Source organism: Haliotis rufescens, unplaced genomic scaffold (assembly GCF_023055435.1).
Source record: "Haliotis rufescens isolate VD_foot unplaced genomic scaffold, xgHalRufe1.0.p SCAF_64, whole genome shotgun sequence".
NCBI classification, from domain to species: domain Eukaryota; kingdom Metazoa; phylum Mollusca; class Gastropoda; order Lepetellida; family Haliotidae; genus Haliotis; species Haliotis rufescens.
In genome coordinates this window covers 2,361,919-2,374,877 of record NW_025964355.1, presented here as the reverse complement: position 1 = coordinate 2,374,877, position 12,959 = coordinate 2,361,919, and the positions used below count along the sequence as shown (strand labels likewise).

General features: G+C 38.8%; 1 protein-coding gene across 2 annotated transcripts; it reads left to right on the top strand.

Annotated features, from left to right (window-relative positions):
• Positions 1–126: 126 nt before the first annotated feature.
• Positions 127–11,300, top strand: LOC124117331 (pyridoxal phosphate homeostasis protein-like). Of its 2 annotated transcripts, none has more exons than XM_046479147.2 (8): positions 127–219; positions 1,995–2,102; positions 3,274–3,309; positions 5,228–5,303; positions 6,242–6,376; positions 8,086–8,228; positions 9,552–9,650; positions 10,570–11,300. In XM_046479147.2, exons 1-8 carry the CDS (start codon positions 127–129, stop codon positions 10,693–10,695), a joined length of 816 nt encoding a protein of 271 aa, XP_046335103.2. In that variant the 3' UTR covers positions 10,696–11,300. The 2 variants fall into 2 exon arrangements, with proteins under 2 accessions (XP_046335103.2, XP_046335104.2); XM_046479148.2 differs by having other exon boundaries at positions 133–244.
• Positions 11,301–12,959: the final 1,659 nt, after the last annotated feature.

Below are 12,959 nucleotides of genomic sequence, written 5' to 3'. Positions count from 1 at the left end.
TAACAAATGTATAATAGTATTGTACTCAAGTGTAATTCACAGCTATGCTCTCTTATGCATATCTTCGATTTCTAAACGAAAATATATTATTGTAGAGAATATGAGTTAATTCTCTGCGGCCCAGTCATGATCCGCAAAATGGCTGCGGATAGTAATATTTGTCGGTCTATCAAGTCAGTCTTGGAGAAAATTAGTATTGCAAGCAGTAAAAGGCCAGAGGTAAATGAAGGAAAGGGGCACCACGGTAACCCTATATTTGTACATTTATTTTCTTAGAGCAGTCAGGTGAAAACAGCTGTAAACAGAGAATGTGCTCCATGCTTGCTTGTCATGCCTTATGACCCGTCGTCTGCTTGAGGCAGTCTAATTTCTGTCTGATCGCAACATGTCCTTGTCACGCTGGTAATTATTGTCATATTTTTTACATCTCTCGTAGTGTGTAAACAAAAATATCGAACACAGCTGGTTCTGTTACTTTGTTTTTTGGAATTATCACACAAGAGTTTGAGGTCAGGTGCTTGTTATGTAACATGCTTCAGCACGACAGAATTGATCATAAGGTCAGGTGCTTGTTATGTAAACTGGTTCACGGGGATAGAAATTTGGGGCACTAGCCCGGACCATTTTTGCTAATGTTGAAGGTATCCTAAGGGCCAGAAGAGTTTCAAAGATTTTGAGGAGAATCGCTATACCGTATTCGACGTAATAAGCGCCCAGGGCACTCTCAAAATTAGAATATTATTTTGGTGAAATGTTTATGTACGACAGATATATTTTTCCCAAATTTAATTGCCCATAATTAAGTGTGCCTATAACGAGTGCGTATTATACGCGAATAAATAAGTCTTGTGTACATTAATCAATCAGAAGGGGTGCTAATTGGGATTGTTCACTAGCCAATATATTAGCAAATATCACTGTGGGCGCTTATTAGAGCGGGGCGCTTATTACGTTGAATACGGTATATGTTATCACAATTCGTGCTAGTAGACTGCCTCTATCACTGGGTGAGCACGAGAGATTTGAGGTCAGGTGTGCCTACTGTGTAAATCCACCTGGCATAGCAAAATTCTTGGAAAGTATGCTCACCAGTTTTTAACTTTATTCAAGAAATAAACAACGAGGGTGAGTTTTCCATCGTATAGTTAAAACACTGGAGGGATAATAGACCAGTCGGGGCTGCATAGTGTAGCATGTTCAGGAATGATAATGTCTGTGGTTTGAAGACATGTTAAGCTTGTACAGATAGCTGGAACGCAACTTGCTTCGCAGAGAAAATAAAAGTAAGACATGGCACGTGCTGTCCAAGCACATGCAAAACGAGTTAAATCAGACTTACTTAAGTTTGGCATGATGTTGTAGCGGATGGACGTACATTCAACAATTTTGTTTTATAGCTCGTTAAGGTAGGACGAAGTAGAACACATTAGTTAAGCTAGGCTGTCGCAATAGGACACAACAATGCTAGCCAAAATAGAGCTAGACTCATAGGTTGAAAGCAATAGATTTTGAGAATCATATTTAGTTAATTTTGTCACATTTACATTTCTTCATAAGAAGAGATTCACGTTTAGTTCCCAGTATTTATTATCTGAATTACTTCATCAATATGAAGAGAGTCACGTCTAGTTCCCTGTTTACAATAGTAAGGGAAATTCACATTTTAGTTAATAGTTTATATTCCACTGTGCAACAGTCTGTAAAAGTTCAAATTAAAACTAATGTAATGAGAAGCATTGGATTTTATTTTGTTGGCCTCCTATGATGCCAGAGTAGGAAATAAGTCATAGAGGTAAAAGAATGAGTTAGGCTTTAGGCCGTTTTTAGCGATAGTTCAGTGAGAAAGTCACGAAATACTAAGAAAAGTTTCATACATTGTACATGTACCAGTATGGGAATCAAAACCGAATAAATGTTTTAAAGACTAAGCTATTCCACCACCCAGGAAACATTAAAACTAGAAGTTTAAAAAATTCCTGTTTTGAACTTTGCAGGTCCAACAGAAGCTTTCACCGCGCTTAGTGGCAGTTAGCAAAACCAAGCCAGTTGATGCCATCATTACTGCATACAAATGTGGACAGCTTCACTTTGGGGAAAACTATGTAAGTAGTCAACAATCAGTAAGGGATTCTGGAAAAGTACATTTTAAAGAGATTTCATGGGAATTTGCCTGTAATCATCTGCTTCAAGGATACTTAAGCCCCATTCACATGGACATTTTTACTTACGTGAGTATATATACTTACATAAGTAAATTTACTTATGGTGGCATGTGAACGCATTTGCTTACGTGAGTAAATATACTCCAGGAGTAAAAAGACATGAGTAAAAATATATTTGCTACACCTGATGAGGTCGAGTAAAAGTATATTTACTCGTAAGTATAAATGCTCCTGGAGTATTTCTGGTCATTTATGCAAGGTTGAGATACCAACCCCAAACAGGTTGCTGATTGTTCTAAACTCTGCAGAGGAGGCAAGCCAGTACATTGTTATGGCCACCTTGTGATCCAGCTCCAATGGTTCCCTCACATACATTTCCTGTGCAGGAAAATACGGCTGTAGTTCCTTGCAAAGAACATAAAATGTTTCGTGTGTCATGCGAAAGTTATCGATCCACAGTTTATCATCAAATGATCGTTTGACGACATTGTTCCACCAGTGTTGAGAACGTTCTCTCTTCCACAGTTCTCTTTCCTGGCGTAATCCTAAGACTAATCCCATACTAAGGAAGTATGGAAAGTCTCTCTTTCGCCTCTGGTTGACTATCTTAGACAGCGACATGGCCTCAAATGATAAAAGTCCACAATTTATTTATGAAATGATGTTTACTTCTGCCTTGCATAAACTTCATGTGAACGCAATGTAAATATACTTTTGCTTACATGAGTAAATATACTCCATGAGTAAATTTGCTTACATGAGTAAACTTTGTCCATGTGAATGGGGCTTTAGGGTCTGTTTACATATAACCTTCATTCAGCAACATCTATGTACGACAGTTAGTAAATAAACATCTCTCTCTCTTTGTCTTATGTTTATATATTTTGTTGCCTGAACAATTCCATATAATATATAATCATTATATAAATTATATCGACTTACTTGAAGCATGCAGATGGAAGAGCACCCACTTGGAGCAGTTTAAATTAACAACATATCATGGTCTATCACTATGAACAGTGGATGATCACCTATGGGACCAATGTGTCATGGTGTATTTTGACACAAGTTCATGCTTAGCTTATGACTTGTTCACTGTTATCTGTTTCAGGTCCAAGAGTTGCAAGAAAAAGGTCACGATGCAAAGGTGTGTATTTATATCATATCACCATTGAGGAATTCAACATTCAAACACACTTACTTCAGATATTGTTGAAAAACATGACCATGTTTATTGCAAGTGAACTAGTATGATTGACTTGATGCTGGCTGTGTGTGTATTGTGATATTGAATCATTATTGATCTGAGAAAAAAGTTATACATCCTCTATATCTTCAGGGCTCACATGTTGGTAAAACTAGGCTTACCCCTGGATCCATTCCTGTGGTTCTTGCAATCTCCAACTACCCCAATCTCATTAAAATCAGACCTCAGTTCTTGCTACCGCTAAACAAAGATCTGAGGACATCCCATTAGGGGTCACGTCAGAACGACCTTCCATCCGACCAATCAGAGCATCGCTTACCTGATTATGAAAGTGACAGTCGGAATGTGATTTCTAATCATGCAGCCTCGAAAACTTTAACTCCGAACGATAGATACGGGTTTAACGACTGTATCCATACAATCTAGACCATCTATTAGCCATTCCAGAATGTTCTTTTGTTCAGGTTTCAAATTTGTAATCGAGTATTTGTCAAAATATGTTTCGAGGCATAGTCGCCAATTTGAAATTAGTGCCTTAAAGCACGAGAAAGCTGCCTTCTGATTGGTCATTCCATTGGTTGGTCAAAGTACGCGCAAGGTCGGTCTGACGTGATCCATAATGAGATGTCCTCAGATCTTTGTTTAGCGGTAGCGAGAACTAAGATCTGATTTTAATGAGATTGCAACTGCCCGTCCTTGATTCCTGTTAGCCAATTTGATGGCTAAGCCTAACGTGCCAATCAAAATGCGAGTTACAAACCAGCCTCCACGTTGGTTTGACGATATCAACAACATGGCAGCCAGTTCCATTGATTACGATCAAGTTTGCAAGAAATTCAACATTGATAAACTAACTACCATGCAAAGGAAAGTCCTTAAAAATCATTTGGTAGAAAGGATGTCTTCATGTCCATTAAAACTGGTGGTGGCTTTGGTTTCTCTCAAAGTTTGATTGGTCGGTAAAATGGTAAAAATCAAGGGCAGGTAGTTTTAGCTCTCAAAAACCTAACAATGGATCCAGGGGTTTGTGTAGGTCTACTGAAATGTGACGCCAGGAGATATTTGTAAGTGATATGAATATACATGAATCGTGTGATATATAGAGAATCTCACCCAAGTGTCTTTTGATATCAAATATATCAACACGAGTTGATAAAAGTGGAAAAATTCCGAGGCTTGCCGAGTGTTGATATCAAAAGACACGAGGGTGAGATTTTATTTATCATCCAACATCATTCTTTCAACTTTTTCAATTTGTAGACAGTAATTAGCAGTGTCTTCAGTGTAAAAAGTACTGCAAACAGCTTCAGTAGCAGAGCCATTAGTGATGACGTTTGATTGTGACGTCATGGTAACCAGTGACGTCACAATGGTCTGCAAAGCATTGTGATGTAATTTCATTGCAGCGATATCTACAATGTAGATATGGCTTGATCTCATCCAAGCAATATCTCCTGTGGGAGCCAGTTTTGGATGATAAATAAACATATCTGTAAATGTCATAGATCCGTGAATCAATTTATAAGATCTGTGAAATGTGAAGTATAGTCTCAGTGATATTGCAGGAAAAAAATGTCTTTTGGACATATTTATGTTTTATTAACTTCTGGCAGGAGATTCTTCGGTATATTTACAAAAATTGTATATTCTCAGGACATTTTGGATCATAATCTTGAATCATGTCATACTCCAGTGAATTATGAACTATAGATCAGTGATGTAGACTTGGGAGTTGTGTGATATGGATATTGGAACATGTGATGTAGATCAATATATGGATAATGTGATATGTGATCTGTGGAGGATGGGATGTAGGTCTGTGAGTCATGTGATCCTTCTATGACTTTCTCTGTTGCAGATCCTTGAGCAATGTCAAGATATAAGATGGCATTTCATTGGCCATCTTCAGAAAAATAAAGTCAACAAGGTGTTAGGTATGTGTAACCTTCCTGTTAGGAACCAACGTAAACTTGCAATAATGGAGTGATAAGCCCTTCCTGAAAACAATCTTACTTTTGGCTGTGAACACATAAATTCACTGACTGTTGCTCATCCAACAGTAGCCTAGGTAAAGTGTTCGCTCGTCATGCTGGAGGCCCTGGGTTCGATTCCCCACATGGGTACAATGTATGAAGCCCCTTTCTGATTTCCTCCGCTGTAATATTGCTATACACCATACTCACTCACTCACACATGCTATGAACCACTGGTTTGATTCGCTTCACAGTTCCATCCCTTAGGTGCACCAGAAATCTATGATTGTGAGTTTGAATCCTAGTTTGCTCCAATTATATTTCTAGGTTTGTCAGCACTACAACCATGCATTTTAGTTTTCCCATGCACGTGAGTTTCACGAAAACATCGAAGATCTGCATCAATTTAAGCTTTCTTCCCACCTCAAGCTGACACACAGTGATATGACTGAAATATTGTTCAAAACGGTGTTAAACCAAACTCACTCTCACTCACTCACTCACTCACTCAGACTCTTGAGCATTTGTGACTTAAATTCATCTTTTATTCTTTCTCTGTGTGTGTCCTATGATACCAGGGGCACGGGTGGCCCAGTCGTCTAAGGCGCCGCGATTCGCTGTGTAGAGTTGCGTCCCTTGGGCACGCCAGAAACCTTTGATTGTGGATTCGAATCCCGGTTCGCCCCGATTATGTTTCTAGGTTTGTCAGCACCATACCCGTGCTCGTGGGTTTCAGCGAATTGGTAAACGTCAGAGACATGCATCACTTCGGGCTTTCCTCCCACATTAAGCTGACACGCCGTGATATAACTGTAATACTGTTAAAAGCGGCGTTAAACCCAACTCACTCACTCACCTATGATACCAGTTGATCTGAGCAATGTTGTATGGCTACCTAGGTGTGCCCCACCTCTACATGCTGGAGACCGTGGACTCGGTGAAGCTGGCCCAGGCTGTGAGCAACTCATGGGAGAGACTGACGAAGCCAGGGAGACTGAGAGTCATGGTCCAGGTCAACACCAGCGGAGAACACAGTCAGTAAAACTCTTCACAATTCAGGATCGATGAGGTAGTGGTTAAAGCGTTCGCTCGTCACGCCGAAGACCTGGGTTCGATTCCCGACATAGGAACAATGAGTGAAGCCCATTTCTGGTGTCCCCCGCCGTGATATTGCTGAAATATTGCTAAAAGTGGCAAAAAACCATACTCACTCACTCACTTACTCAGGATCGATGGCCCCATTTGTGCAAATGTCGCATCATTGACTAAGTAGATAAGATAGATCATTGTGTTCAATAATTTTGATTTTTTATGCCAAAGAATTATTTCAGCTATTGTGACAAATTTTATAGAGTTTTTGTTATATGTATCATCATAACCAGATTCATTGTTCGTTTTGCTGACTAAACATCAATGACAACAATTGATTAAAACACCACCATTCAGATTGTGAAGTGTTTGAAAGGCATTTAGAAGCGATACACATAAGGAAGAGATTTTATGGATGTTAACTTCTTGATTATGAGGAACACAGTGTTTTGGAGTACTTCCATGACTTCCATTTGCCCATTGCTATTTCCATTCTTTCACCTATCAGTGCCAATTACCCCTGACATCTCATTTGCCCATTGACCTTTGCCTGTTACCTATCAATGATAACTTAAGTGCTGGCGTCCATACTTTCAGTGCTAATTACTGTAAAGTGTTGGCTTCCGTTGTCTATTGCTAGACACCTATCAGCTTCAATTATCTATTGGCTTCCCTTGTTAGTTTCCACCTTTTGTAATCTTATCAATTTTCTTGTCCTTACATGTACATATATATGCTCTCTGCCTCATGGCATTCATTCATCAAATGAAGGAGAAAGCATGTACTCCGAAATGTTGTGTTCTCCATAATAAAGAAGTTGACATCCATAAATTCTCTTGTTCAGATTGTGAGTTTTCTTCACCTCAGTGACAGTTGACATACCCTGTACTAAACTTCCAGTTGGCTTATCATGCTTTCCTCAGCCCTGGAACAAATCACTTAGCACTAGGGCTGTTACGATTCAATGGCTTATTCGGTGAATCGAACTGTATCCCTTGATGAATTGAATTTGTGGTCACAAGAATCAAATATTTACGAAAAAAATAAAAAGAGTATTTTGTTTTGTTTTGTTGTTGTTTTATTTATTTAAAAAAAAAAGAAGAGTGTTTTTTACTAAAAAAATCCATAAGAACGTATTATATGCACACAAAGATTTCTTCAAAGACGACACTCTTATATCTTTTATTTGACAGTAATGTGGTCACTGGTCATTGTCGCATTTGAGCAGATACTAGTACCAGGATATGTGCAGTATATAAATGTACAATATATTAATAATAATTAACACTGTCAACATGGTCAATCCATGTCAAATAATATATTTTGTTATTGTTTCACTGAATATAATAAAGAATACACCAACTGCTGACTTGTTATTGTATTCGTCAATAAATATATGTATTCGTTACCCGATATTCGTGATACGTATCATGTTCGCCTCAGAGTGTATTCGTTGCAGCCCTACTTAGCACGACGAATCAGGGATAGAAATCAGCACTAGCCCTCTTGGCTGGACCTGTTCTGTTAATGTTGAAGGTATCCTATGGGCAAGTAGAATTTGCTGTATGTTATCACTGTTTGGGCCAGTAGACGTTTTTGGCTAATTTCTTTCCCTGCAAATGTTTGTAAAAACAACTTTACTGACTCGTTTCAGATAAGAATGGCTGTGCCCCCGAGTCAGTGTGTGAATTAGTACAGTATATACGAGAGAAGTGTTCCTCTCTCGACCTGGTAGGGCTTATGACTATTGGAGCCTATGACTATGATCTCAGTAAAGGGCCAAATCCAGACTTCCAGGTGAGTACCAGTTAAGAAATAAACGATGAGTGGGAGTTGTTTGTCATACAATAAAACACTGCAAGGAGAACAAGAGTTTGCCACTAACGTGGCTATATCCCCCGCCCCTGTTGCAGAATTTATGACATAATTAAATCTAAACAAACCCTAACCTGTTTTAACCGAGGTGGAACTTGTCATGGAAATTGTAAAAAAAAGAAGAGTTTGGAACCTAAGTCCATCTTGCTGCCATGGAAACGTAAAAAATAAAAATTTCTAAAATTTCTAAATAGCAAAAGGCACTAGTTCAGCATGTACCTGACAGACCTGCAATGTTTGATGAATAAATATTGAACGGTTTATGAGTTATGCTCCGGAAACGAACCCTACCCTCACAGAACCTATGTCCATCTTGTTGCCATGGAAACGTAAAAAATAAAAATTTCTAAATAGCAAAAGGCACCAGTTCAGCATTTACCTGACAGACCTGCAAAGTTTGATGAATAAATATTGAACGGTTTCTGAGTTATGCTCCGGAAACGAAACGTGACTTTGTTTTATTGTGCTATATACAACGACTACGAGTCGTTTATTTCTTATATGAGATATCAACATTTTGTACAGCCTTTTTAAGGATGTCAATAAATTGTAAAAGCTTTGAAAATATTTACCTGTATTTAAATAATGAGGACTCCCTGAACACAATGTCGGACATCTCCATTATCGATTATGTGCACCTTTCTCCCAGTACCGATTGTCATATCTTTCCTGCTTTTGGGTGCGATTGTTCAGCCATTGCGTTCATCTGCATAGTCCAGCTACATCTATGAGGAACAACTAAATTGACTCTTCCCACTAAAAAAAAATGTCATCCTATTTACGACATCATCAAGTTGTGAGCACATTTTCGAATATCCAGAAATGTTGTCATGATAGAACAATGTTTTATTGTGAAATAAAGCAGGCTTCGTTCTTCATTTTAGCTATCTTATATATGATGATAAATAACAATGCAGGCTGGTTTACTGGAAAATCTACAAACTAACATGAGAGAATGACATGGACCTATTGCTATAGCAGTTTCACGTAAAGGTTCACGGCCAAGTATGAGGTCTTGGGAGTGATAAGACTGTAGGGGGGGATAGGTCGAAAAGTAAGGGTCTTACATTTTTATCTATCCCCCTGAAGCCTTACTACTCTCGCCAAGACCAGATTCGAGGTCGTGAACTGACTTATGAACCGACATCTTCTCATATTGATACACATATTAATCAAATATGTTTATAATATAAAGCAAGCTCTCACCTAACCCAGTTGTCTCAGTGGTGTATGTTCACATTTCAGTGCCTGGTTCGGTGTAGGGAGGAGGTGTGTGAGAAGCTCAGACTACGGCAGGAAGACATGGAGCTCAGTATGGGGATGTCGGGAGACTATGAACATGCTGTAAGTTCTGCAGCAGTTGGACTTATTCCATGCATCTCACCAAGGCAAGGGAGATAACTGATAAAAGTCCAGTTTCCACCCTTGCCGAACTAAGCTGGAATTTCTGGGCACGATCGTCGCGCCACCATTGGCAATTACCAGTTATGTCCCTTCAATGTCCCTCCTACTGACCAATCAGATTCGGCCTCTCATTTCACTTGCATTTGCCTCAAATAAAATGGCATCGCGCAGATCGATAATCAAGATCTGTTTTGTAATGAAACGGATCTTACTTCGTAAAGTGCATCAAATCACGTGAGCGCCCTGATTTAAAACATGCATTGGAAAATGCTTTGGTGCTGCCACCACGCTTGTAATTGATATACCAATGTCACTTAGGCAGCATATTGCAGGGATAGAGTAAGTGAGTGAATAAGTTGGGTTTAACGCCACATAGAACAGTATTCCAGTTATTTCACGGCGTTGCAGGGATAGAATTTAAACTAGATTGGCACACCAAATAGGACACCTCCAAAGTGTTCAGAAGTGTTCAAAATCTACCAACCCTAAGGATACCTTTAAAATGAACCTTTACCTGGTAAAAATGGCTCAGATTAATTCTAAATCCTAGCCCTGTGTTGAGTATGGAGTAAGCCATGAATTACATCACTCACTGGAGATTATTCATCTTTTCTTGTACCTCTTGTTCTTGTCAAGTATTGGGGCGGTCGGGTAGCCAAGTGCTTAAAGCATTCGCTCGACACGCCGAAGACCCGGGTTCGATTCCCGACATGGGTACAATGTGTGAAGCCCATTTCTGGTGTCCCCCGCCGTGATATTGCTGGAATATTGCTAAAAGCGGCGTAAAACCATACTCACTCACTCACTCACTCTTGTCAAGTATTAGAGATGGATATGAATGTCATTTTACTGTTTGCAGATAGAGAACGGCAGCACCAACGTGCGTGTAGGGAGTACTATATTTGGAGCACGGTCGTACCCTAACAAGGGAGATAAGACTGACGGAGCTGTGCCTGATGTTGCCAACGGTTTTGCCGATTCATAGCACTTACTAGGGTGTTAGACTGGTATCGGTGTATTGTATCTATTTAATGAGTAAAACAAGGACCTACTGGATAGAAAAGTCACTGCAAAAACACAACACATTAAGAGAGTAAGACATGAAAGTCAAGGGGACCTCATTTCCAACTGTTGAAAGTTAAAAACTTAGGGAACGTGGATTCAAATACCATAGACTCCATCTTGTTTCCTAGCTGACGAGTCAATATTCATCATGTGACAAGTCAATACTGATCATGTGACGATTCAATATTCAGTGTCAGTCACATGATTTGGGGGTCTACATTGAAATGTATTGTTTTGTCACATGATACGGATTAACCAATGGAATTGCAAGATTCTTAATAGACTATTGATGCTTAGAACTTTGGCTTGAAAGTTTTATTTTAGAATGTGAGTCCACATGAAACAGGGATGAGAATCTTCCGGGGATCTGCAAATTTCCACGAATTTAGTGACCACAAGTTTGTTAAATAACTGAATATTTAGGCGCTGAATAAATTTGAAAATGTTACACATTTTGACAGTAAAAAATATACACACTATCAAAAAGCAATGCTCAGGTGAAATATTTACTTTGTGTTGCAAGTCAAAATAGTGTAAACGAAAATCACAAAATTACCAAGCAAGTGACTTATCAAAACTTCGTCACCATTACCGATGCTAACCACAAAGATACCTACATTTCCTTATTATCTCCAAAACTGTATTTCATTTTGTTGATCAATGTGACCATACGCCCTCTATATTACTACCCATACAAGTGACTAATGCGCTTACGAATGGCGCAGCAGAGGTCGCGAACTAGTCTAGATTTCTGCTATACATCCGGGTACTCACTGGGAAAAAACAATAACAAAGGCAACAACCAGTCCCGGGGAATTGCGTTAGATCAGTGCCCCTTAAACACCCCCAAATTATGGACCACGCTTCATTGCAAAGATGTGTCAGCTGTAAAGGAAAATATGCATTCTCATCCCTGATCAAGATCAGACGTCACTCACCAGTACTAGGGGTGGGTGCATTTAGCATTAAATAAATCACTTTAATATATTTATGTGAAAAGAAACATTTCTCTATTAGAATCTGTCAAACTCATCATGTGCTTTGCTCATGAAAAGACTGCAAATCTTATCGTACAAGGCATTCGTGTTGGGATGGGTTCCTGAAGCAATACACTGTATTTATCCCTGAATTTTATGCTACATTCACTCCACATGGTAAAGGATGGTGTTTGTGGGTATACAACATAATCAGATCGGGTAGTATTAGGGTGTCTTGGTATGATTTTGTGTTCACTGCACAACTTGAACTGTCCTTTCGGGAGTCTTTAAGTCAGTGTCTCCCCAAAATAATGCAATGAAACTGGTATTTTATTGACTAAATGTCAAATGTAAAGCATACTATACCAAACAAAATGTGAAATAATTCAAATTTTGTGACAGGTTGTGTATTCTATGAATTATGATGTCATTGCATTGTGAACTCGGTGTCATAGGACTTGTCATGTTATCAATGGAATTTTGTTGCACTCATTTTGATTGCATTTTGCATTCTCACGTAGAAATTATTTTCTTGTAGATGAAAATTGTATTCATGATTTGTTAAACTATTGTTAAAAGCTAAATACTATGAATTATACTTTTATGCAAAACTGTTAAGACGGTGGTGATTTCCCTATATGCCTCTATAATAAAATGTGAATTGTTAAAAATGCAACTATCGCAATAGAATGCATACCATCACCTTTTTTTCTTCAATTGAAATTTTTTTAAAAACTCATCTCGACTTTCTGAATACCTGTACATACTCAGAATACCTGCCAGCAGACATCATTACACATCCATAACCCGAAAAAGAAGACTCATTTTTGTCAGTCTACAACGATTATTTTGTAAGTGAGTTTACCTCAAATATTCCACTGTCAGCAGTTGAAGACTGGGATGCTGGGAAGACTATCTATTTCCTGCACAGCAGGGGGCATGATGACCCAATCTTCTAATAGGATGCAATTTGTGGTGCAGTTGTGTCCCATACTTCTGCCAGAATCCAATTACAGGTGTGTAGGTTTGAATCCTAAATTTATCCTTATGACCCATAAAGATTGGGGATAGTTGGACAATGTTAGATGGGGGACCGTTTTCAGCTGCTTGACTCATGAGAGTTTCTAGGGCTTCGGTCCTGCCGAAACACATTGCATGTGGTGTCTTCTTAGGAAAGTCTTCATTTGAAATATGCATTTGTTCACCC